Genomic DNA, 27187 nt, shown 5'->3' with positions numbered 1-27187 from the left:
TGTATGAAGGAAAGCCTTTATTGACGAAACTACAATACACCTTATGCAACTATGGATATATGATCATCACTGGCAGTTCATCGATTGAAAATAACATAAAAGTTTTCTATCACCAGTGCAACTAGTCTTCCTCCTGGCCAAATTCATAAAATCTGCTATCACTGTATTGGTATCAGTCTCTGAATCTAAGCAAAGTACGATGACGAGGACGATGTATCCCGGAGGACCTGCAAGCGCAAATTGAGCAAAACTGTGAGAAATGACATCAACGTGTGCAGCAAACCAGCAATTGAAGATATTGAGCTTGCCTCCAGTTCGTCTTCTGTGAAGGCATCCTTCTGGATGCTCCAAGTGTCGGCGTGTGTCCTCTTAAACTCAGCAACAGCCTTTGTCACAGTAGATTTCACAGGAGACGGCTCGCGGATGAAGTGGGCCAGTAGTGTTACATGACCAGGAAGCCAGCTGCAAAGACCAGGGCTGACGTAAGTGTGGGTTATGGAGCAATAGAACTATCAACAAATCTGTTGCTGATGCCACCTGCTATCAACTCGCTCTGTAAAGAAATATAAGAGTAGATCACTACTCTAGTGATCTAAACGCTCTTATATTTCTTTACAGAGGGAGTACTATGCAACAAATAAGGTACTCTAGTGATCTAAACGCTCTTATATTTCTTTACAGAGGGAGTACTATGCAACAAATAAGGTAAGGCCAGCGAGTACCTTGGCATGTCGTATGGGACAGAAAGCACCGAAGCCGTCAGAGCAAGTACTGCACCATGTATGGTAGCAACAGAATGGCCGGACTTTGGAGTTCTGCAACATGAAAAATTCACATGTATTAGCCAATTATCTGCTCAACAATCGGTGACACAAAATACTACAGTAATATCAGAATTCAGTACAAAGTTTACCTTCTTCTCGTATCAAGGATACGTTGGGCTTGTGCATATGATCTATCACGGAAATCCTTCGATAGATCTTTATCTATACCCTTCATTAAGCTTGCAAGAACACCAGCAGCATGCTCCCTGACCTGAGTATAGAATGGTAAAGTTCATACAATTAGCAACAGGTATCTTCACTTAGAGGACCTTTAGTAAGAACAACACTCATATGTATCCATTATACCAAGGAAAAGGCTAGAAGTAGAAAGATCGATATTCTTAGTGCTTTTCATGTCAGGAGTACAAATTGTACACATTTCTTGAATAACACAACAGGTGGAAAGAAAATGTTGAGTGAGTCAGAGGCCAAATAAAGATATATACTTGCCTCAACTTGGTTATCCACAAGTAACTTCTCAATTGTTTGCCAAATTTGTGATTTCTCTGAGCCAGAAAGAATGAATGTGTGCCTGTGACAATTAACTTTCGATTAGTTCCAAGACCACTGGGAGAATCACAAAACCACATGACAACTAAGAAATATTAACCCATCAAGAAGACTAGATCTGCAAGTACAAGATAATGTAAGTCTCTATCATCCTCAATGAGAAAAATACGTCATAATACACTTCACAAGTCACGCCACACTACCATAGAAACAGTCAGTGAGCTGTTTGCAGCAATGACCTAGGTTTTGACACTGCCAGTGTAGTATCAAAGGTAAGTTTTTCACACTGAGAATAAAACTAGAGAAGAACACATTGCGGACTAAAAAAACATTTATTCTAATACTGGAAAAATAGCAATCAGAAGAGAGGGTATGAACCTGTATGTAAAGGTCCTGAGATATGATAACAACGCTGATCTGGTTCGCCAGTTGGGATCACTGACTGAAGAAAGGATAGCCATAATAGCTGTTTCAAGAAAAGGGCGCGGCAAAGTCCGCCATTTAAGCAATTCAAAAGCTGACTTTGCAAGCAATGACAAATCTTTATTTGATGTTTCCTGCAAAAACATAACAGGGCAGTCAAATTGTTAGAATTCCTAATTCTAACAATTGCTAGTACCTGTCTCCACAAAAAAAAAAAAGATGACCTCCTGGAAGGTTTAAAATATTTTTGTCTTCTCCTCAAAAGAAAATCTCAACTTTCAAGAATTTTAGTAGGTAGGATCAAACTTCAGTTTTTCTTCAGAAAGATAGAAGGATTACTGGACTTCTAAGATATGGTTAGCAAATCAAAAGAGAAAATTCTTCCACTTCATTATTCTTGTTTCTCTCAAAACACCACGAAAAACGAGTGTACAGGTAAAAATTCCTTTCATGGAAGATTGGGTTATGTCACTACAGCGAAGTTACCACAATGCATACCTGTAATGATAGAACAGGGTAGAAGAGTGCAATAATAACATCTAGTAGAACGGAAGATCTCCCAGACTTCAGAGATGCAATCATGAAATGGAAAATCTGCAAAAGAAAAGCATAAGCCTAGAATGAAGCAACGGAATAGTACACGTATCAACCTGGAGAAAGTTATGAAATAACACCGTTTCCATTCTTTTAGCGTCAGCCTCCTCTTTATTGTCCAAGCCATTCACAGTGGATGAATCGGATGCCAATTCAAGTTGCTTAGATTGACTATTGTTCTGTATACTCACAGACAACTCAGTAACTCCATCTGTCAAACGCTTAGACCAATATTCATTTCCGGTTTGTTCTGTCAGGACTCCCGGTGAACGTGCACCAGCTAATCTCACATTCGAGCATGCGACACACATAGCAACACCAATCGCCTCTCTTACCTGGAATCAAAATGAAAGGAAATGGATAAGAGTTTGTTTTCTTTCGAGATAACTATATTTCTTTACACATCTGGGCTCCATTTATTATCAAAAGCTTGTCGTTACTTCAGAAAATTTTGACAGTGCCAATTGGGAATGAGATGGGGAGTTTAGCGGGAATTTATGGTGAGTAGCCATGGCAATTTGATTCTGCCATAACCTTTGATAGGCTTGAATCTGAAATGTGTGGCAGTATGTGTTTATTTCTTTTCATTTTTTTCTTGGTACGCTTGCTCTATCCATATTGCATTTTTTTTCCTCTTTTATATGGGGGGGGGGGGGGGGGGGGGGGGTTGAGAACTAGTATGGTTGCGTCCTTAATTTGCAATTAATAATATAGGCTACATTTTCAATTGAGATTATAGGGTTCCACTTGTGGCAGCAGCAATGAAATGAATTTATTAACCAAATTTCACATGCAAAACGTGTTTTGTCAAGTAGCTGAGAGCTAGCAAGGATACATCTGAACAACTGACAATTATGCCAGTCACCCACCAGAAGAGGGTCCGAGCCTATAAGCGCTTTATGTATCTTCTGGTTCGGACACATCTGATAATTATGCCAGTCACCCACGAAGATAGTCCAAGACTTAATATAAGTGCAATCCAGTTTACAGGAACCTAATCCAGCACATAGCAAGCCCGATTACACAATATCATACCATTGATATAGACCCTGAATCCTAGTGAAGGGTGCTCAAGAACATGTTCTATACAACATGCAACACTCAATTAAGTCCTACGACAGAAGGGCAGCCGATTTTGCTAGATATGTCAAGGAAATATTCTTTAGGTGTGATCATAGTATCAACTTCATTAAAGACAATGGAATTAGAAAGGAAAAAGGTACCTCCACATCGAAGTGATCTGACATTACCTGTGCAGATGAGTGACTCATATTGTCAAGCAGTTCGTTGAGAATTGTAACGTGGTACTGCTCCTCTGCTGGGGACATTTTATGTGGAGAAATTTCAATTAGAGAAACAGACAGAAAAGAATATCTCTTGGCAAGTACACTAGTTGCTACAGACTGAGGAACTGCTGTACATAAGCAATCTAATACTTTTTGCCTGAGAACAGGAGCACGAGTTCCAGATCTTTCTTTGCCAGTAACAGCATATCTAATGCAAGATGCCCATTCAGGAACTGATTCCACAGATGGAGCTAACACAACCTTCTGCAATTGAAGCATCAACCAGTCACTCCCAGACTCCAAATCCCCACTGACATCAGAGTGAAGCATGCCCGCCATAGCTTCAGCCGCCACACATTGCCTTGATCTTTCTTTTGAACTCAGAAATTCTTCTAGTGCAGTCTGAAGTGAGGACATTACTGGCATTCCGCATTGTTGTATAAGCCTTTTGAATATCTTAGCAAAGCTGGAATAGAATGTGCCACCGCCCACTAAAGAAATCCAACTAGGGGTACATGGCCATGAGGCAGAGAAATCAAAATAGAAGTAAGTGATTGCTTTATCAGATCCGCTTTGAAACGATGAAGCACCATAACTTGCTTTTGATGAACCATCACTATCAGAAATAATATGTACATGTGAGAGACTGTTTAGTGTATCATTCATGAATCCTTCCTCCTGGATTATGTCATTCAGAAGCCTTCCTGTTGACAAAATATTGCATTCTTCAGGGTGATCTAATGATTGTTGTGAATCTTCCACAGATGCCTTGTGAGGTGATCCTTCTAATAGTGTGTTCAGAGCAGATATTGCAAGCATCCTTGAGTGGGGGAGTTGACTCTTCAAATTTCTTAAGAAATGACCTAGCATAAAACAGATATTTTAAACAATGAAGGACAAACCCATGACTACGGAAGTTCTTTCAGGAATGTGCAGCTGGAGAAAATGACAATGAAAATATGGCATACATGTTCATTTCAATGTTACGAAAAGAAACTACAAACAGGAGAAGCTGTGCATACCAGCAGTCTCTGCCAGGATTTGTGAATAAATGTCAGGCTCACTTCTAGATGCCAAAATTAGCAACAGAAGTACTCTATTAGCCATCAGGTTGTACCTGGAAGTATACAGCTTACAGGTTAAAATAAAATGTATGTAAATAGCAGGGAAGATAGTCATTTTATTCCGACAGAATGGCATGACAGTTATTATTGAGATCAAATTATTGGGATGAATAAGGAATAGTAGATTTCACGCTATTGTCTTTGTAGGAGTGCTACTACATACGGAAAGCTTTTAATGACAAATCAGTTCAGAAGAAAGCTTTAGAGAATTATCAAATTCCTCCAGTTCCACCAGAATTATGAGAACCATGTCCCATCATCCCATCACAATGCACACGCCATGTTGCCAACAAGAAATGTTGTGCTCAAGTAGCCAGCTGCATATATGGTTACAACATATTCAGACCTCCCAGCGTACAGATACACCCTTTTTCCATACACCCTGCATCATCTTGTTGGGGCACGAGATTCTATAATTGTTGCAACAATGCAGCTATATTGCAGTCTTGCAGTTACAGAGCAACGCTTTGGACAAACATGTCAACAGATTTGCGGTTCTTGTAACAACAGAAATACTAAGTTTCGAAGTCAACATAAACATGCATCTCGGAAAAGGTAAGACATATTTAAGCTGACCAGCTTCTAGTACCATCCAAACTGCACAGTGGTCTATATTGAAGTATATGTGGATTGCCCAACCATTTCCATCAGTTCGGACGTATGGTTCTACTGGTTGGTGCATAAAAAACTTAATACGGCATCAGAGCCAAGAGGTCTCAGGTTCAAGTTTCGGCTTCCGCAATTTAGATGAAAAAATTGCTTGCCTTCTTTCTGCCCACTTTTAGGCCATATCAAGCCTCACGTGGAACTCGTAAGAAATTATCTATGGTAAGATTAAATTAGAGAACCAGAAAAAATAATAGAGGGAATTTGTTTGACATATTTGTCAAAAACAGAGAGGTCTTAGGTATTTTTCAAGGTAAGAAAAAACGTAAGTGCTAGATGTTAATACAGATGCCGCAGTTTTTGGCATAGAGTTGGCATATAGCTTACCTCCAATGTAGACTGTTAGTCTCAAAGCCCAAAGCATTAATTTGAGAAAATAATCCAAGAAATCCTGGCCTGTCAGCCAGACTTTGAGAATTCTTGAAAAAAGACCTTGATATTCCAGAGAAACGTATGTTGTATTTCACAAAGAGCTGTAAACATCATATACAGAATATTTAGTGGCAAATATCATGTTTTAGTTTTCTCCGTCTTATGTTTATGAAACTTACCTCAGTAATAGCTTTCTGACACTTTATCGATTCATGATGAGAGCTACAGAACAAGAAGATTAGATTTAGTACATACATATCAATAAGGTGCTCTTTTAACAAAGGATACTGCATGCTTCTCTTTCCTTGTTTGTTGAGTGTTAAATACTCATTCTTTTGTGTATGTGTAAAGAAACAGTACTGGTAGTTCTAAGCTATTAGAAACGATTAGGGAAAACCTAGAGTATCTGCCAATTACCTTCCCAAAATTCCCATGATAAATGAAGAGAGGGAAGCAGAATCCTACATTGAACAATTATGTTAATATAATTAAAATCACTGATATAACTTATATATGATTGTGAAATAGACATACAGTTGTCAAGTGTCTCAAAACAGTCTGTGATGCGAGAATGCTGCAAGAACCAAGCACCACATGTTCCAGGGCTTTCGAATCACGCAAATTCTCAGTCAGGGTAAGAACACAATCAGAAATTAGAGAAGGCCAGCGCTTCAGCATTTTTGTTAGCGATCTTCCAGCATACCTGGAAACATGGTAACAAAGTAAAGTAGGTCACTGATGTATGACCACATAACCCTTTGATCGAAACTTCATTTCTGCTATGGGGTCATGATCAATATCAGCCAGATAAAGAAAACTACGAACAAATCAATATCCACAACTGTGCGTTGTTATATTCCAAAAACAGAGAAAAACAGAAACATACAGTAGTCAGAATCAACAGTTTCTCGAGTTACTATGTATTATGCTGATGGTAATATTCGAACGAAAATACATACTAACAGCCTAAACAGAAGTTGCAAGCTACATGTCACATGTAAATAAAGAGGGAAAGAGAGCTTACGAGCGAACAGTTTCATAGTTGTGTAGTGAGAGATCTAGGAGATCCTTCACCAAATTAACCATGAGGCTAGACGGAGATACATTGGCATTTGTCCGGTATCTGTGGTATGATGATTGTGAACATCTCCACGTATTATGCAAGTGTGCTTTATCGACAAGTGCCCATCTAGGTCTAATAGAAATAAGAGACTGAATTTCAATCGCAATCCATGTAATGGAATCAGACTAGAAAGTAGGACCAATATATACCTCTTTTTGCCCTGAGCATGGAATGGAACAATAAAGTTGCATTGAGGCTCAATGATGGCAGCAGACTCTAATTTCCAAGCTTGAACATGACTTGACCATTCATCATATTCCAAGCTACCTACAGCAGTACACTGTCATGTAAGCAGTCAAAAGTACAGTGTGCAAGTTTCTAAGATAGCTATCATACCATAGTTCACCAAAGCATCAATCACGCGTACTACAAGTGCTAGGAGAATACTATCATCAGTTCTTTCCTTTAATAAGTACCTGTTAAAAGAATTGTGAATGCTGAGAATAAATAAACTTGCAAATGATGAAAGCAAATAAGCTTTAAAATGATTAGTAAGTAGAACTGGGTGCAGTACGAATGTACATTACCTGCATGCTATGTGCACAAGTTCTGCAGCCTTTTCACGCATCTCTGAGCTGCCAACGGTGCTACCAGAAGATCCTGCAATAAAGAAACTGGGCTCTACTACATTGGACCTCCCATCTTTATATGATGGACGCAGTTCAGGTAAGCACGACATTACACCCTGCAATGCAGAATGAATGCGCAATAGCGTTATTTTTAGGTGCTCCTTTTCATCTCCTGCCAAAAGAACAGAATAACAGGGTATCAAGGGGACACTCGGACAAAGAGAACAATGACAAAAATAAGAAAAACAACTTAATTATTAACATAGATTGGTGTAATCAGCTTCCTGTCAGATTAGCATACATGCTTTAACATATGCATAACCAAGCCGGAAAAAAACATACAGGGTTATCTCGTTGGTCAGAACAAGAATATATGTACCTGTCTCAGACTGAACTTCCATCTGGCAAATAGTCAAAAGCTCTTCCACAGCCGACTGAAAATGAAATTCTAACAATTCGTTTGCAAAAGATAGTTCATCTTGACTGGGATCATGCCACTTCGGAGGAAAATTAAGCATTTCAACGTCCCTGTCCTGATGAGCTTTTGAACAACCCCATGGCTCAATAATATTAGCAATGGACTGACAAGAAAATGGCCTATAAAATAACAAGATTTTGTTGGATAACATCTTTTAAAGATCAAATGATAAAATCAGACAGATGTAAATAAGCTAGACATACTTATACTGATCTAGTGGATAAAATGAAACCAGGCTTCCTAGCACAGAGCGAAGGAGATGATCACCAGCTCCATTGACCTGATTATTCCAAAAGGGAATTCATCATTTCAAAGTGTAACATATAATGGGTGACTGTCTGTCGAAATGTATGAAAGATAAGAGGAAATATAAACCTTCCATGAAGGGGCCTGGAATGCAGACATTATTACGTGCTTTAATTCTTCTCTATAGCTCAGTAAGACAGGACCCGCATAACTGATGGATATAGCCAAAACCCTCAGATAGTAGTCCAATGCTGTTTCTAGAGCAGGAGAAAGTGTAGCCTGCATGTGCATACAAGGCAGCTGGTGTGTAATGAATGTAAGAGCTCAACCAACAAATGTTACAGTTTTTGAACAAACCTTAGTAGACATATTGTTAGGAACTTCTCTTCCAACATAACCTGTTGTGGGGGTACCTTCGAAGGAGGACATGATAGTCATTAAGATAGGCTTTACAAGGTAGACTGAAGCCTCCTCAGGATATGAATGAACACAGGCACAACAAAGAAGTCCAACTTCTGAAGTGGCACCAGGAAGGATATTTGCATTGACAAACTTGGCAATTTTCTTAAGGGACTGCCAATTGGAAAATCAAGAAGCATGAGCATGACAGAAAATTCACATGTTAAACCTTTTAGGACAAGGAGGTGGAGCATTTAATTAAAAAAGCGCAATACCTGATTAAATAAGGTTTTTGATAACTTTCCCAGAACTATTTCTAGCATGCAAAAATAGTGAGGGCTGTCCTCGACGAGAAAAGTTCCCGGCATGATTGAGGTCTGGTAACCCTCCGCGCTGCCACAACAAAAAGAGAAAGATATCATTTAGCATGTCCTCCAAAAATAATTCAGTAGTAATGACAATTTAAAAGTTTAGCAACCACAGCTTACATGGCACTACTTGATTCCAGATTCTGAAGCACAGAAAACAGCCGACAAAAGAATTCATCTAGCCAATCCGATAGAGAGGAAGTTTGGAGGAAAGCAGGCACATCATCACTAACACCAACTGTAGCCAGCTATAAGCACCAAACAATGGTTAACTAAATGCTGCACGGCAATATCATAAACCAGTGTGCAAAGACAAGGTTAAATCATATAAATACTTACATTTGAAAATATTGAGCCAATTAATTGCATCGTAGCTACAGTTTTAGGTGGATCGTTGGCATCCATACCAAGCAATGCATTTGAAAGGGAAGTGACAATAAGATCATAGAGTGTATCAATCATGCTACTATCACCAGATTGAGTTGAGCATAAAGAACTTAGAAGAAGCGCCCGTCCAGAAAATGCGACAGATGTGACAGCATTCTTTAACTGGTGGGTGGCAGTAGTCTGTCAGGAAAAAGTAAAGTCGTTAGCTTGCTTGCGAGTTAACTGAAAACTATAAATATTGGCATATTTTAGGGCTCCTGCACGTCGTAATGACATCCAAGCTCAAGAAAAATAGTAACAGGTATGCTGCATGTGTTGCCAAACTTACTGTCTCCAAGGCTAGTTGGAAGTTCGTTGCGACAAACGGAAGCACCAAGGATGGCTCGACATAAGACAGGATTGAAGTTGCAATGGATACTGTTTCAGCAAGAGAATCGTCCTTGCTGTACTGACCACGATCCAGTAATTTCAGCACTACTTTGATAAAAACAGCTCTCTCTTCTTTTCCCAAACAGAACTGCTCATTTTTCTCATCCATTGTGTCACTGCATTGCCATTATTAAATCAGATGATGCAAGCAATAAAATTCTCATGTGGCACAAGATACTTCAAGCTGCAGCATGAGTTAAGATTGATCACTTACAATTGTTCATGTTGAAGACGTCTTTCAAAGTAAAAAACAAGATACCGCAGAAAACGCTCCAATGAGTAGGTCCAGCGACCCCCATTTGATGGATGATAGAATCTAAATGCCAGAAAGACATAAGTTAAAACAAAATAAAGAGCCAGTGCGACAAGCAAAAAGAAGTACAAGGACCAGAAGACAAACTGTTCTAGAAAATTTATGAGCTTCTCAAATTGTTCCAGTGCCAGACTTTTAGGCTTCAAAAGGTACACCTGCAAACAAAAATAAAAGATAATATTAGTCGTATCTTGCTTTGGTTAAACAATGCAACAAGCCGTAATGTTTACAAAATATCATGCTGTAGTATTTTTTTTCTATGGCAAGTTTGTTATATATGAACTAAAACATGAATAGCAGGGATAACTTTATCAGCAGAATACACCATAAATTATTAGCTAGTGACTGAACAAGTGGTTAGAATCATAAGAAAGTTGGCCCCATTATTCATGCATATTTTATGCCGATACCAAGACATCAAATATTAAAGGCTTAAGTGCATAAAATCTTCCACAAGCTGTCAAGAAAAAATAGTTGAAAGGATAAGGATAGCTTACAACAGACTTTGCAATTGCCTTGGAAGGTGATCTGGTCTTACTTGAGAACAAAAATCTTGTGTTCCTAGGCACCTCCACTGGAAAAGGGTACGACCCATTCCCACTAGATATAGGAACCTAGCAACAGAGACAAAAATATATTAATGATTGTGGAAAAGATTATGTAATCCTACTTTAATGGATTTACCATACATAATGCTACTTTAAATCTGACAGCTGAATAACATATGACGAACGTTGTGATATACCAACCGTATGAATATTTTTGGTATTTACAGTAAACAAAATCTAAGTACCAACTAGATTTGGCTTCATAACACTGAAGAATGAATATAAGCTTGACTCGGATTAGCAAGAAATTTGATGACATCCAAGAGAACATTGCACTCGCCTCAGTATTTGTGATGCGGAGCATCCCAAGGTCATCCCCGTGGACCTACCATCGTCTCATCAAGTGCCTACCGGACCCATGACTCGATCACGTGCAAGAGCCCTTGAAACCGAGATGACATCTCTCCTCTCACAATTCCACTTTGATGCACATGAAGCATGGCTACTACCTCATATGGATACTTTGTGCATACTCAGGTACAATGGAGAAGCTAAGGAGCAAGGACAAGAAGAAGAGGAAGATGGACGAGAAGACGGAGAAGAAGAAGGGCTGCCGGAAAAGACCCAGCCACCGGACGACCGGCCGAGACCGGACGTCCGGCGCCTGAAGCATCTGCCGAGTCCCAGCCAGCGGACGTCCGGTCCAGACCGGACGACCGGTGCCCCGACACCCGAAGCAAACGAGCGAACATCCGGTCCAGACCGGACGACCGGTGCCCCTGCACCCGAGGCCAATGAGCGGACGTCCGACCCCGACCGGACGACCGGCGCGACCGCACCCAAGCCGAAGTCAGCGGAAGTCCGGAGCCTCCGGACGTCCGGCACCCCCATCATAGAGCGGAACCAGTGGACGACCGGAGGACACCGGACGTCCGGCAGCTCCTGAGACACCGGACGACCGGTCCCCAGCGGACGTCCGGTACCTGTCTGCGCACAGTGTTCGGGCCTGAGGCCCATGTACCCCTTCACTTCGCCCCCATTTGCACTTAGACTATAAATAGACCCCCCATTCATCCTAGCTAGGGTTAGCATTGGTTTAGCTCATTTGAGAGATAGAGCATTGCTCATCCATATCGGATCTACTCCTCGAGAGAGACCGCGACCCCTCTTCGGAGAAGATCCACCTTGGATTCAAGACCTCCTTGCGGAGAAGATCCCCTTGTGGATTCAAGACCTCCTCACGGAGGAGAACCGGTTACCGTGTATCGTCCCTAGTTGTCTGTGGATTCGTGTATCGTTCTATGTACTCAAGGATCTAGCCCATGTGTGACTTATTCGTGTCAGTTTAGTGATTTCCTCTTGTGTTTACCTTCCGTTCATCCTCGTGTTCTTCGTGTTTTTTCCCCGGGATCCGCTCCTTTCGTGAAAGATCGGGCTATAGGGTCTCTACCCTACATCATCTTGGTATCATGAGCCAGGTTCATCACGATTTCGGAGCCCCCTCTTCGTTTTTCTAGCTTGATTTTGTTGTTTTTCGTCCTAATCCGAAAATCCCCACAAAATTAGCCCTAAAATTTTTTCTTGTGTTTTGTGAGTTTTGATGATGTTTTGTTGGTTTTGATCCGTGAATTTGTTGCGTTGCAAGTAGATCTAGCCTTCACCCACCATCTCCACCTCGAAATCCCTCCCAAATTCCCCATATTCCCCCCAAAATCACCTCCCGGATCTAAAATTTCGGTTGACCCCGACCACCGGACGACCGTCACATCACCGGACGTCCGGCGACCCAGGAAGCACCGGACGTCCGACCCGACCGGACGACCGGCGACTGGACATCCGTCCACTACCGGACATCCGCTACACCACCACCGACTTTCCGCAATCTTTGCCAATATCCCAACCCACACCACCACCTAACCGATACCTACTCCGACGATTTTGATCGCCTTTGGTTTTGAGAATTTGAGTTGCGGTACCGTATCCTTTTGTGTTTCGGCTATCTAGGTACGGTTCGACATCGACACCACCGCCGCTCATTTTCGCCACGGACGCGTCATCAACACCGGTCATCAACAACGACCACCTCGACTACGACTTGGTATTCGTGCCACCATTTTGACACCATACCGGAAGCAAGACCGGTAACCTCATCTTGGTATTGGACATATCACTCTTGCCATTACATTGATAGCCATCATCGCCTTACTCCTTTGCATTGCTTACCCATCGAGACTAGCCATTGAGTATTGCCGGCAACGAGACTTATGCACTTTAGTGATCATACTTCCCATAGCATACATACATACATCATTGTTGCCTATATTGGTATCATCTCTTGTGTCACTAAGTTGTCATCGCATGCTCACTTACTATCTTGGTTCGTCAAGCATTGCATGAGAAAAGAGCTCAAACATCAAAGAGCCAACCAAGCTTTTAAGCAAAGAGGAAAGATAAGCAAAGAGCTTTTAAGCAAGAACCATAGCATCATACAACATTAAGATTGTCATACTCGATCATCTTGGATCATATCATAGCAACACCTTGCATAAAACATATTTGGGATAGAAGTAGTTGCATTTTTGCTAAGTAGGTTGTGCACAAGTTCTTGTATCCGCCTATCGTGCAATCGTGCTAGCGTCTCTCTAGTGTTGTGCAACAAGAGCATTTTTTGTGGATTCCACATTTTGGCTCACCCTTGGTTGCACAACCCCACTTATCTTTTTGCGTGTGTGTTTCTGTGTACCGTATATGCTTGGTCTACTTGTTACATCGCATCTTGCGAATCTTCTCCAACATTATTGAATCTTGCTTACATTCACATTAAAAATTGTGCCACCATCCTAACCAAGCTCCACCATAAGCTTTTACTTGTGTAGGTGTGAGAAACCGACGAGAATTCGTACCAATTGGGCTATTTCCTTGTCCTACATTGGAGTGATCATCGATTCACTTTCAACTTCGGTCAAGGTACATTTGGTATTCGTTCTTCTCTTTCTACCACTCACACTTGTCTTGGAATGATGGATAGGTCAAGTACTTCTACCAACCCACTCTTCATGGAGCAAGACGACGACATGAACTCCTTCGTCACCAAGAGTCATCTCTTCGGTGCACAACGTGCTTTGCATCAAGAGCAACAAGCTATGAGTGAACGCATCGACAACCTTGCCGCCGACTTGCGACTTTCCGAGCAACGTACAAGGGACTACTTCGACCACAAGCTCGACGATCACAAGCAAGAGAATGACGCAAGGATGGACGAGAATCGCGCTTTGTTGCTCAACCGCTCTTCTTCCACTTCAAGAAGGAGCCGTTCAAGTCGCCATTCCGACTCAAGTACACCGACTTCGAACACTCTTCGTCGAGCCGCGCGCACTGACAATCAAGCAAACCTCAATCCGCTTCGGGACACCGACTCTCAAGAGCGCCGTCGACGTCAAGCCGAAGAAGCCTTTGCGCTAGCTCGAGAACGGCAACAACAACGCCAACATGAAGAGGAAGAACGCGCGCGTCTACACCAAAATGCACAAAATACCGAGGCTCAACGTCAAGAACAACAACTCCGTGACGCTCAAGCACTTGAGACGCAACAAGCTCTACGTGATGCGAGTTGAGCCGTTGCCGACCGAGGCCGACAAGCCCGTGAAGAAGAGGAAGCACTTCGCGAAGAACTTCATGAACGACGATTTCAAGCTCACATGCATCGTCTAGTTCCCCCTCGAGCTCGACGCGTTCCTCCACAAGCTCGCCAAGACCATCAAGTTCATCAAGAGCATGAAGACAATGGGAACCCTCCGCGTCAAGAGCACCACAAGTTGGACAATCATCTACAACATGGGCGTCATCATCCCCGACCCCAACACAATGAAGAGCAACGCTACGGCAAGCTCAAGTTCACCATGCCCAAGTTCAACGGAAGCAACGATCCCGAAGAATACCTTTCATGGGCATTGAAAGTTGACAAGATCTTCCGTTTGCACAATTATGAAGAAGAGAAGAAGATCGCAATGACATCACTTGAGTTCCAAGACTATGTTCTCATTTGGTGGGAACAAGTCATTGAGCGCCGCGAGGCAAGAGGTGATCCACCCATCACTACTTGGGCACAAATGAAGGATGTCATGAGAGCACGATTCGTGCCTACCTACTACAACCGCGACCTCTTCAAGAAACTCCAACAACTCAAGCAAGGAACCAAGAGCGTTGAAGAATACTACAAGGAGATGGAGATTGCAATGATAAGAGCCAATGTGACGGAAGATGATGAGCAAACTATGGCACGTTTCTTGAATGGACTCAATCATCCCATCAAGAAGATCGCCGACTTCCAACCATACTCAAATCTCATCGAGCTCGTGCACCAAGCTACCAAAGCGGAACGCCAAGTGCAAGATGATTTCAAGTATGCCAAATTCTCATCCAAGTCATACGGCTTCTCCAATAACCAAGCTTCAACGACGCCAACACAAACTACAAGACCGTCTACTTCCAACATCGACAAGTCGACTTCCAAGAAAGCTTCGCCTACTACAAGCAACTTCAAGCCAAGAGCTTCATCATCAACAACCCCTACCGATGAGACCGTCAAGACGAGTTCCCTCAAGTGTTTCACTTGCGGCGGCCGAGGCCACAAGTCCTATGAGTGCACCAACAAGCGCACCATGATCTTCAACGACGATGGCACTTATGATTCCATGAGCGAAGGAGAAATGGAAGCCCTTGAGCAAGTCGCTATGCACCGCCAAGTGAACAATGAAGAAGAACAAGTCTTTTGTGATGAAAACTCAAGTCCCGCACTTGTTGTCTCCAAAGTCTTGACTCTCCAACATCACCAAGAAGAAGACCAAAGATGCACCATATTCCACACCAAGGCCGGCATCAATGGATGATCTGTCAAGGTCATCATCGATGGAGGGAGTTGTCACAATCTCGCAAGTGAAGAACTTTGCTCCAAGCTCCAATTGCCCAAGACGAAGCATCCACATCCATACAAAGTGCAATGGCTTAGTGACTCCGGTACCATCCAAGTCGAGCACCGAGTACAAGTCTCTTTCAAAATCGGCGCCTACGAAGACACCTTGGAGTGCGACGTCATCCCAATGACCGTTTGCCATCTTCTCCTTGGACGACCATGGCAATTCGATAGAGGAGTCGTCCACAATGGGTGTACCAACCACTATAGCTTCAAGATGCAAGGAAAGGAGTTTGTGTTACGACCTATGTCTCCAAGCCAAGTGATCGCCGATAAGCAAGCCACCCATCGTGGAGAGAATGGTGAGAGAGTGAACCACCAAAAAGAGAGTGAGCGCCACAAGCCCAAATTGAGTGCCTCCACGATGAGCGAAAACAAGAACTTCGTTCTACTTGCCACCAAACGTGAGATGAGAGAAGTGTGTGAGAACCCATCTAGTGTCCTACACTACGTCCTCGTGTGCAAGGACAATACAACACAAACTAACACTTCTCACACTCTTCCTCTAGTGTTGTCTTCTCTTTTGCAGGAATTTCAAGATGTTTTCCCCGATGAGCTACCTCCGGGACTACCTCCACTACGAGGCATTGAGCACCGCACCGACCTCATCCCCGGAGCACCACTTCCGAACAAAGCTCCCTACCGCGTCAAACCCGAAGAAACCAAAGAAATTCAAAGGCAAGTAAAGCATCTCATAGACCATGGTCATGTGCGTGAAAGTTTGAGCCCTTGTGCCGTACCGGTCATTCTTGTGCCAAAACGTGACGGTAGCTTTCGCATGTGCTCCGATTGTAGACCTATCAATGCTATCACCGTTCGTTATAGGTATCCCATTCCACGCCTAGATGATATGCTAGATGAGCTTAGTGGTGCCACTATATTTTCCAAAATTGATCTTAAGAGTGGTTACTATCAAATCCGCATACAAGAGGGTGATGAATGAAAAACCGCATTCAAAACCAAGTTTGGTTTGTATGAGTGGTTAGTCATGCCTATGGGTCTCTCGGAAGCACCGGGCACTTTTATGCGCCTTATGAATCATGTCTTTCGCCCTTACATTGGTATATTTGTTGTGGTTTACTTCGATGACATTCTTGTGTTTAGCAAATCTATCCAAGAGCATGTCACCCATGTTCGCACCGTTTTGCAAACTCTTAGAAAAGAGCGTCTCTATGCTAATATGGAGAAATGCCTTTTGGTGTTGATAAGCTCGTTTTCTTAGGTTTTGTGATCTCTTCTAAGGGTGTTCATGTAGATGAGTCCAAGATCAATGCTATTAAGACTTGGTCGCAACCAACCAACTTGCATCAAGTGCGTAGTTTTCTTGGTCTTGCGGGTTTCTATCGTCGCTTTGTGAAGGATTTTAGCACCATTGCTTCGCCTTTGCATGCTTTGAGCAAGAAGAATGCGCCGTTTATTTGGGGACCATCCCAAGATACCGCATTCAATGAGCTTAAGAATTTGCTTACTCATGCTCCCGTGCTTGCTTTACCCAACTTCGACAAGCCTTTTGAGATTCATTGCGATGCTAGCGGTAATGGCATAGGAGGTGTGTTAACGCAAGAGAAGCGACCCATAGCTTACTTTAGTGAGAAACTTTCCGGAGCGCAACTCAACTATCCCATCTATGACAAAGAGCTATATGCTTTAGTCCGTGTTTTACATGAATGGGAACATTACCTTCGTCCCCATGAGTTTATCATTCATACCGATCATGAGACCCTCAAGTATCTCAAGGGTCAAACTAAGTTGAACAAGCGTCATGCTAAATGGAGTGAATTCATTGAGTCTTTTCCCTATGTCATCAAGTACATCAAGGGTAAAGAAAACATCGTAGCGGATGCTCTTTCCCGCATATGCATGCTAGTCACGCAACTTGAGTTAGATGTCATTGGCTTCGAGCATATCAAAGAATTGTATGCGCATGATGAGACTTTTGCCACTCCTTATGCCAAGTGTTTGTCGCATACATCGTGGGAACGCTATTACATCAAAGACGGCTATCTTATGAGAGCTAACAAACTTTGCATCCCCAAGTCGTCCCTTCGTTTATTGCTTTTGCAGGAATCGCATGGAAGAGGATTAATGGGACATTTCGGACGCGACAAGACGTTCACCACGCTCTCGAAGAGCTACTTTTGGCCAAAGATGTTTCGGGACGTCAATTGCTTCACCAACCGATGTTCGACATGCCGCAAAGCTAAGTCCAAAGCTCAATCTCATGGTCTCTATATGCCTTTACCAATTCCATACCAACCTTGGGAGGACATAAGCATGGACTTTATACTTGGTTTGCCAAAAACTCGCAATGGGAAAGATTCCATATTTGTCGTTGTGGACCGTTTCTCCAAAATGGCACATTTTATTCCTTGTCACAAGATAGACGATGCTTCACATGTTGCTAATCTCTTTTGTAGGGAAATATTGCGTCTCCATGGTGTGCCAAAGACAATTGTCTTGGACTGCGACGTCAAGTTCCTTAGCTACTTTTGGAAGACCCTATGCGCCAAGCTCGGAATCAAGCTACTCTTCTCCACGGCGTACCATCCTCAAACCGACGGCTAAACGGAGGTGACAAACCGCACACTCTCTGCTCTACTTCGAGTACTCATCAAGAAGAACATCAAGGAGTGGGAGGAGTGCCTACCTATCGCCGAGTTCGCCTACAACCGAGCAAGACACTCAACAACCGGCAAGTCGCCTTTCGAGGTCGTTTACAGATTCAACCCATTGTCACCATTGGACATTTTTCCTCTACCACTCCAAGAGCGCATCAATTTGGACGCAAGTGCGCGTGTGACACATCTCAAGAAGATGCATGAAGATACAAGAAACACCATCGAGCGCCAAGTTCAACGCCTTGCGACCAAGCTCAACTTCAACAAGCAACCTATGGTCTTCAACACTGGTGATCAAGTGTGGCTACACCTTCGCAACGACCGCTTCCCACAAGAACGCAAATCCAAGCTTCGACCACGAGCGGATGGACCCTTCAAGGTGCTTGCACGCTACAACGACAACGCTTACAAGATCGACCTCCCGCGCAACAAGTACAACGTGAGCGACATCTTCAACGTCAAAGATCTCTCTCCCTTCCATGGTGATGAAGATTTTGATCCGAGGACGGATCTTCCCTAAGGGAGGGGAGATGATGCGGAGCATCCCAAGGTCATCCCCATGGACCTACCATTGTCTCATCAAGTGCCTACCGGACCCATGACTCGATCACGTGCAAGAGCCCTTGAAACCGAGATGACATCTCTCCTCTCACAATTCCACTTTGATGCACATGAAGCATGGCTACTACCTCATATGGATACTTTGTGCATACTCAGGTACAATGGAGAAGCTAAGGAGCAAGGACAAGAAGAAGAGGAAGATGGACGAGAAGACGGAGAAGAAGAAGGGCTGCCGGAAAAGACCCAGCCACCGGACGACCGGCCGAGACCGGACGTCCGGCGCCTGAAGCATCTGCCGAGTCCCAGCCAGCGGACGTCCGGTCCAGACCGGACGACCGGTGCCCCGACACCCGAAGCAAACGAGCGAACATCCGGTCCAGACCGGACGACCGGTGCCCCTGCACCCGAGGCCAATGAGCGGACGTCCGACCCCGACCGGACGACCGGCGCGACCGCACCCAAGCCGAAGTCAGCGGAAGTCCGGAGCCTCCGGACGTCCGGCACCCCCATCATAGAGCGGAACCAGTGGACGACCGGAGGACACCGGACGTCCGGCAGCTCCTGAGACACCGGACGACCGGTCCCCAGCGGACGTCCGGTACCTGTCTGCGCACAGTGTTCGGGCCTGAGGCCCATGTACCCCTTCACTTCGCCCCCATTTGCACTTAGACTATAAATAGACCCCCCATTCATCCTAGCTAGGGTTAGCATTGGTTTAGCTCATTTGAGAGATAGAGCATTGCTCATCCATATCGGATCTACTCCTCGAGAGAGACCGCGGCCCCTCTTCAAAGAAGATCCACCTTGGATTCAAGACCTCCTTGCGGAGAAGATCCCCTTGTGGATTCAAGACCTCCTCACGGAGGAGAACCGGTTACCGTGTATCGTCCCTAGTTGTCCGTGGATTCGTGTATCGTTCTATGTACTCGAGGATCTAGCCCATGTGTGACTTATTCATGTCGGTTTAGTGATTTCCTCTTGTGTTTACCTTCCGTTCATCCTCGTGTTCTTCGTGTTCTTTCCCCGGGATCCGCTCCTTTCGTGAAAGATCGGGCTATAGGGTCTCTACCCTACATCATCTTGGAATAGTGCACTATAGTACTTCAATAGTCTATAGTGGACAAGGTGTGGTTGGTACTATATTGGCGAAAAACAGTTATCGGGAGCAATGAATCTAATGATGATACATGGACCTCCATGCCCCTTAATACAATATAATGGCCTTTGTACAGACCTCTAACTATTAGATTTTTTTCGGCAAAAGCGGTCAACGTATGTAGCCTCCAAGACAAGGAAAGCTCCATGTTTCCTTGTATGTTATATTGCTTTAGTCTTGTTGTGACTTTGCTCATCTTTTATACACTCCATCATTTATCATTTTTTCCCATTATTCCTTCTTGAAAGTAAGGCAAGTTCTACAGGACGGCGGTTCGACCCGCAATGTTGTATGGCTCTGAGTGTTGACCGACTAAAAGGCGACATGTTCAACAGTTAGGTGTGGCAGAGATGCGTATGTTGAGATGGATGTGTGGCCACACGAGGAAGGATCGAGTCCGGAATGATGATATACGAGATAGAGTTGGGGTAGCACCAATTGAAGAGAAGCTTGTCCAACATCATCTGAGATAGTTTGGGCATATTTAGCGCAGGCCTCCAGAAGCTCCAGTGCATAGCGGACGGCTAAAGCGTGCGGAGAATGTCAAGAGAGGGCAGGGTAGACCGAATTTGACATGGGAGGAGTCCGTCAAGAGAGACCTGAAGGATTGGAGTATCACCAAAGAGCTAGCCATGGACAGGGGTGCGTGGAAGCTTGCTATCCATGTACCAGAGCCATGAGTTGGTTGCGAGATCTTATGGGTTTCACCTCTAGCCTACCCCAACTTGTTTGGGACTAAAGGCTTTGTTGTTGTTGTCGTTGTATTCCTTCTTGAAAGTATTTTAAGAAAGTGGAAAACATTCTGTTCGGGAGAAATCATCAAAAAAGCAAAAATTTCTGTATGTTGTTTTTCCATACTCATCTTTTCGACCCCTTCCTTCACTTGATCATCATTGTTTTGATGTTTTCACTTTTTTCTCATTATTATTTCTTCATGAATGCAGTTGAAGAAAGTTAGTTATTTAGTTTCAGAGGAAACATCTCATAAACGAACAAAACAGATGTCAGTTTCTCGCCTTCAGCAGATGAAAAATTACCGATAAGATGATGGTATTAGTTTTATATTCTTTGTATGTTTTGCAAACACAAGCATGCCGCATCGTCAATATCACCGATGCCTATTATAGAAACACTCGGCTATGCTTCCAGCACCTCAAAAGAAAACTTTGGTCCACCTTCATTTAAGAGTGAAAAACTTGGATGGAATCCGACAGGCCAATTGCAACAAATAAATGGAACTAGTAACAGCTTCATTCCAATGGACACATATTCCAACCCATATGAAAGCTTAAGTAAGTTGCACAACAAAGACGTATAAGATGAAACACAAATACTTCATATCTCATGCACCTTGCACGGTGTTGCCGGTGCATTCAGATCCCGTGCGCCCTCGCAGTGGCCAGGTGCGTAGGTGGCGATATTGGGCTGTAGTCTAGTGCGAGTGGTGACTGTGGAGGCTATGGCCATGACCACCATGAAGTGGTGGATCGGTTGCGCAGCAGCCTGAAAGCGATCAGCGGTGAACCAGCATGTGGTGCGGCAGCACGACCTCTACTCTTTGGCCGGCAGCTACGTCAGGGTTGCATCTGGCAAACTTCTCTGATCCCGACACAAGCAGAGGGCTTGAGCGGGATCCAATGGCACGTCGAGGGACACACGATGAGCCAGCTAGGACAGCAGGCACCGGTCAGCAGAGATGGTGGACAACAGTATTGGTGAATCAGCGCGGAGTATGCGTTTTCTGTGGGTAAAAACCCTTGGTCAGCCTCTTTGGTCAGATCAAGAAACATTGGCTTACGTGAGTCGTTTCCTTCCCAAGATGTGTAGCTCGAAGCTCCTCCGGGGGTGATAACCACAGGATTGACCTTTTATAAAAAAACTCAGCAACATCGACGTATGAGCTGCAATCCCTTCTTGACGGCGTGTTATCTTGGAGTATCATGTACATCGCTTAGTCCCAACTATTTTACCAGAGGAATATGGTCCCCGGTAATAGGTTAGTGGTAGATGATAGAGATGTTGGCTATCCTTCAGTTTTTCGTTTATTGTAAACCGTTGTGTTCAGTCTTGATACTTGGTATCTTTTTAATGAAATTATGGTTGTATGCATCTGAGGATGCAGAGGCCAGGAAGCTTGTCCTTCCTTTTCGGAAAAGAAAAGCTTGATGTGTCGGAGGATTCTCCATGCATGATGCGCTATGATGGTGCCCACAAATGTGCAATCACCTGTTGTTGGAAAGTGCCTTTAGCATGGTCGGTTGGAGCAGCAACTTCCAACAGACGCTCTTCATGGGAAAAAAAATTATAACCGCTGTGTGGCACATATGGGAAGTACAGGCCTGGCGCAGTGGTGAAGTACTCCCCACTTGTGCCAAGAGGTCCTGGGTTCAACACTGCCTCTCTGCACTGCACTGTGCAGGGGTAAGGCTTGCCTCGTATAATCCTTCCCCATACCCCATCTGGTCTGGGAGCTTCTAGCACTGGGTCTGTCCTTTTTGTGTGGCATATATGGAAATAACACAATGTGAAGATTTTAGACAGTGTCACGCCCAGTTGCCATGTCCATGGAACATTTTTTTAGGAGAGAATAGCTGGGTTGATTCTGTTGCCTATTTTTTCGAGTCGCTGGTGTATGTAAACTGTTTGTACATCTCCACCCACCCCCACCCCCACCCCTCCTCTCCACCGTCAGGGCCTTCACTACAGTCTCCCCATAAAAAAGGTACATAAGAATTCAACCTGAAAGCCAGACATACCTCAAACATGTTCAAGTATCTTGTAAACAATAGCGGCAGAAACTTCTCCCATTCAATGGATCTGGAATTTTTTATGCAACGTGCTATGATGGCAGCCCATTGGATATCCCAGAAGTTACAATTTGTGACAGAGTCCCAAATGTGTAGACATTGTGCAATCCAATCACTACAAATCAGTGTCATAAGTTAGTTAAAAGAATAGATGTTTGGCAACATAAGGAAGCTCATTGATCAAATATGTGACCGTTTCAATTACGTCGTAAAGTGATCCTGGTTCCTCGAGTTTGCAGGAAGAAACAGCCTAACAAATCCAACACCTTCAAATGCTGAGTTATGCCATGGATTTTCCAGCAACGGCCTGTGGTTCCAATACAGTATCAGGTCAGGCAGTTCTATTTCGGCAGAACTCACCAAGCACAAATTTCCAGTTGTGGTGATAAGAAACGATTGATACACTTTGTGCTATTTTTCGAATTTATACAATACTAATAGTATAGAAAACAATAACATTGATAGTAGCAACAGAAGGAACAAAAAAACAGTGCAAATAAAACACAAGCATTCAGCTGCTTATGGATATTTCCTATAGGACTTATCATTTTTTTTAGATTCTATTGGGCCTATCATGGAAAAGGGACAGCGATAATAGCATCATAGATTTCTAAAATAGCAGAATCATGACACTCAAGTCTCTAACCTAGCACAGGTGTAGCATAGCACTCGGAAGTCCCTAAAGTTCTCGCAGATCCCAAACTTGCATGGGCATTGTACATGTCTCCAAACTTGCTTATAATCTAGCATGTACCCAAATATGCATGGCTAAGCACCATTTCTCCATTAACAAACAGTATGAGAAGATATAGCAAGTGTTACCCTGTCGCTGATTAGAAAACAATGATTCCTTACCTTTTGGTTCCATAGTTGAGACAAGATAACTACTAGTACTACTTAGATATTAGCCTTAGGGAATAAGATAAAATTTGTTAGTGAAGATTGCTAGGAAAGTTTCAGCTAAGCGATGGATGCAAGTACATCTTGTTAAGGAAAGGAATAAATAAAGGTTATCTAGTCTCCCTCTCTTATTGAGCCGGTCCATCAAAGGACATGAGTTCCAAGTTGGATTTTGACAGGATTTTCACCAATTCGCATTTTCACTGGATAATATGCCAATGAATCAAGAAAGATCAAAGCAGCATAGAAGCAAGAATGCAGAAGTATGCGGGAAAAAATAAACACGGGTGCTGAATATGCCAAACAGAAACTGCCAAACCTGAATTCCAACCAAATCTCAGCAGCTGCACCTTCAGGAAAGAAAGTCCTAGAGGCATGTACTAAGCCGGTGATGGTCTCGAAGTGTTGCTGCCTTACTTTCCAGCCCTCAGGGCCCATGTTTCTGAAATAAACATGACATTCACCATGTTAACTCATGTAGTTCTTTCGACACCAGAAAATATGTGTGTTCAGAACTGTACCTCTTGAAATGGGTTTGTATCAATGTCTCGTAAAGCGGCCTCCATTGCACATCAAGTGAAAGTCTCTCCGCATGCTTTTTGAAAAGCCTGATGAGCAAACCTCCCCATTTTATCTGGTTACCAATTGTTTAGTGTATATCACCAAAGAACAAAAGATCTTAACTATACATAGATAAATCATTAATTGCAGGCCATTACCTGGACAACAAACTTATTCTGCGATGCATGAAATATTCCAAACCCAAGCTCTACAAGAGCATGTATGTCCTCAGGAGCAACGTCACTCTTTGCTTTGATAAAACTAAATCCATAAAAAATCAAACATCAACATTTGCTACATAAATCCTGATAATTAACCAAATTCAATTACATTGTTAGTATGTTACAACAAAAACAAGTTGTGCCCTTCCAAGTATAGCCTCACTTCAATATACAATTGAAATTGCTGTGTTAGAGAGAAAGGGAAAATGTGTGCCACATAACATAAAAGTGCCATTATAATCTCATGTGTACTTCAATATATTAACCAGTGTTATGAAGTGAAGGGTTTTGTATAAGGTCATGTTAAGAATTGTACATGTTTATCGTTGCATATTCATTAATTGGAGACTCATGTGGAGTCACGGCCTAATTCCAAAGACGATATCCTCCCAAGGCCCCACATAGAAAATAACTATAAATTCCCATGTAAATTAAACAATATCTGAGGCACTCACATATTAAAAATGAAAATCAAATCCATATATCTAAACTGTGTATTGTGTGTCTTAGATCTCATATATAGCCCATCAACTTTGCAGTTTAATTCATTGGCCCCATCAACAAAATAAATTATATATTTTACTCAAAGAACACATGTTCACAAAACACATGCCCAATTAATAAGTCATAGTCGTTATAATACTACTTCACAGATCAATCCAGAGTATTAATATCACAACCCAATACAATTTTAGAAAACACAACTTGGGCAGACATTGCATGTAAATCTGAATGAGACAGGCTATAACACAATTGGAAAAGCATACAGTGTAATATAAATATATAATACAGCTTTTATCGCAAAATAAATTAACTTTAAAGCACAAATAGGGCAGCCCGGTGCATGTAGCTCCCGCTTGCGCAGGGTCCGGGGAAGGGTCTATTGTACACAGCCTTTCCCTACATTTCTGCAAGAGGCTGTTTGCAGGACTTGAAACCGTGACCTCATGGTCACAAGGCAACAGCTTTACCACTACACCAAGGCTCCCCTTCCAAGCACACAAGCACATTCAAAATCATCTAAATAGAAACTGAATTGAAGCAATATGATTGCTTTTCTCTACCGTATGTAACCAAAGTAACTGTTCCGTATATTGAATGGAAATACTTTTACAAGAATCTTAGGTTTTTCTACAGATGTACTTCCTACAAATCAAATGTGACAACGACATTTTTACAATTTATATGTTTTGGAGTTGCTCGCGGTGCAGAGAAACAGGTTGAAGACTACTTTATCCAACTGTGACAAAATCATTCAAATTGAAATATACAAAGGGGCAGAATATAGTGTATATCCATCTTTGGGTACTAATCATCAGGTGGGTCACAGTCTATTAGATCGCATTTGCACTGATTATATTCAAAAGAAAGCATAAATAGATATTTACAAACAGACCCTAACGCTTCAGTATTTGCAAAGAAACCAATGACAGACCGAGAGAGATAATTTCAGATGGACCCTGCCTCCTGGCATCCCTCAATCTGATCCACCAATCACATATGACGAACACCGCTACATGCTAGTGCCCAAAAGAGTTTGTAGTAGCTAATTAGCATCTCATGAACTAATTAATCATCAAAACTTTTGTTAAGATGCTAAAGATGGCAGGAAAAGCTCAGAAACGAGCTTGGTATTGGAGCTTAGGCCGTGAGCCTTGTGGCAAGTGTTTTACCCAAAAGCAGAGTCACAGTACAGAAATGTACGCCAATGACAACTAATTCTGACTATGTTTTCCAGTAGCGGACTCCATCGTACAAGCGCTCATCCCATTCACGGCTTAGCCGAACAAGCTCCAGAGAGTGGATGCCCAACAATTCCACAACCGCGAGCCCCAAGCTAACCCTTCACACAGTCATGGAAATGGAATCGCTCAAAACCTCTCCGGATTACGAGAGCAACGCGACTGGCGATTGTGCATATAAAATCCCAAAAGCAAATCGAATCGCACCGCATCGAATCGAATCGGTACGGAGGAAAGGGCGCGAGGGAATTACAGGTCGAACACGGAGATCCACTTGAGCGTGGCGTAGGCCGAGTCGGGGTCGTCGGGGCGCCACGCGTCCTTGGCCGCCCGCACCGCGCCGGCGAAGGCCGCCGCCTCCCCCCGCGCGGCATCCGCCACCGCCGGGGGCAGCCACGCGTTGTAGAGATGCATCGCCGCTGTGTGCTTGCGATGCAAAGCGAGGCGAGGCGAGGCGGAAATGGGTGACGGGTTTCTGGTTGGGGTTTAATCGGGTAGAGAATTTATGAGCGGCCGGGTTCTTTCTTCGCCTCCAAGACGAGCGAGGGGGAGACGACGACCAAAGAGGCCAGAGGGCGACTTCGGCGACCGGTGCTCCGCGGCCAAGGCAGGGGGGCGCTGCTGTTATCAGTGACGCAGGCTCCGGGGCTGCGTGGACCTGGTGTACGGTGGACTTCTGAGTTTCTCTTTAGTTTAGAGCATCTCCAACAAACGCGCAAGGCTTGCGCGCAATAATGTCTTTACAGCGTCAAAATGATCAGTTTTTACGCATAGCTGAGCGCTGGCTCCAGTGGCCGCCCCAAATATAGCGTGCGCGAGCCGCTCCAGGAGGCACTAAAAAAATAACGCGCGTGCCAGCACAAACAACATATGTACTTCAAACAAAACCAAAAAGATCAAACACATAAAATTAAATCAACAATAATAAATAGTTCAATTTTATTACAATTCAAACAAATAGTTCATCTTTCAATACAACAAATAATTCAA

The 27187-nt window shown here is 43.3% G+C and overlaps 1 protein-coding gene across 4 annotated transcripts; it reads right to left on the bottom strand.

Moving 5' to 3' along the window:
• Positions 1–26830, bottom strand: PA200 (proteasome activating protein 200). Of its 4 annotated transcripts, none has more exons than XM_048690669.2 (35): positions 26451–26829; positions 24393–24495; positions 24195–24307; positions 23993–24115; positions 22979–23080; positions 22723–22888; positions 10609–10725; positions 10199–10266; positions 10013–10114; positions 9698–9914; positions 9322–9549; positions 9103–9230; positions 8890–9007; positions 8573–8788; positions 8345–8494; positions 8173–8249; positions 7871–8088; positions 7450–7663; positions 7259–7338; positions 7072–7189; positions 6824–6994; positions 6334–6502; positions 6217–6260; positions 5979–6021; positions 5755–5900; positions 4660–4754; positions 3575–4500; positions 2432–2686; positions 2256–2351; positions 1713–1891; positions 1275–1356; positions 914–1035; positions 723–815; positions 309–462; positions 1–227 (listed from the first exon to the last, which is right to left on the bottom strand). In XM_048690669.2, exons 1-35 carry the CDS (start codon positions 26609–26611, stop codon positions 186–188), a joined length of 5436 nt encoding a protein of 1811 aa, XP_048546626.2. In that variant the 5' UTR covers positions 26612–26829; the 3' UTR covers positions 1–185. The 4 variants fall into 4 exon arrangements, with proteins under 4 accessions (XP_048546626.2, XP_048546627.2, XP_048546624.2 ...); XM_048690670.2 differs by having other exon boundaries at positions 3602–4500; positions 26451–26827; XM_048690667.2 differs by having other exon boundaries at positions 10013–10266; positions 26451–26830.
• Positions 26831–27187: the final 357 nt, after the last annotated feature.

This window comes from Triticum urartu, chromosome 7A, assembly GCF_056163025.1.
Source record: "Triticum urartu cultivar PI428250 chromosome 7A, HENAU_Tu73, whole genome shotgun sequence".
Taxonomy (NCBI): domain Eukaryota; kingdom Viridiplantae; phylum Streptophyta; class Magnoliopsida; order Poales; family Poaceae; genus Triticum; species Triticum urartu.
Note: the sequence above shows the minus strand (reverse complement) of the source record. Positions and strands in the feature narration are given on the sequence as shown.

Bases quoted from the DNA above. Each gene is read 5' to 3' on its own strand.
- PA200 (XM_048690667.2), bottom strand. From the start codon at position 26,611: ATGCATCTCTACAACGCGTGGCTGCCCCCGGCGGTGGCGGATGCCGCG. The intron at 10,267-10,608 runs GTAAGCTATCCT...TTTTGTTTGCAG, and splicing joins AGGCAATTGCAAAGTCTGTT to GTGTACCTTTTGAAGCCTAA. The intron at 8,789-8,889 runs GTATTGCGCTTT...TCCAATTGGCAG, and splicing joins CAAAAACCTTATTTAATCAG to TCCCTTAAGAAAATTGCCAA.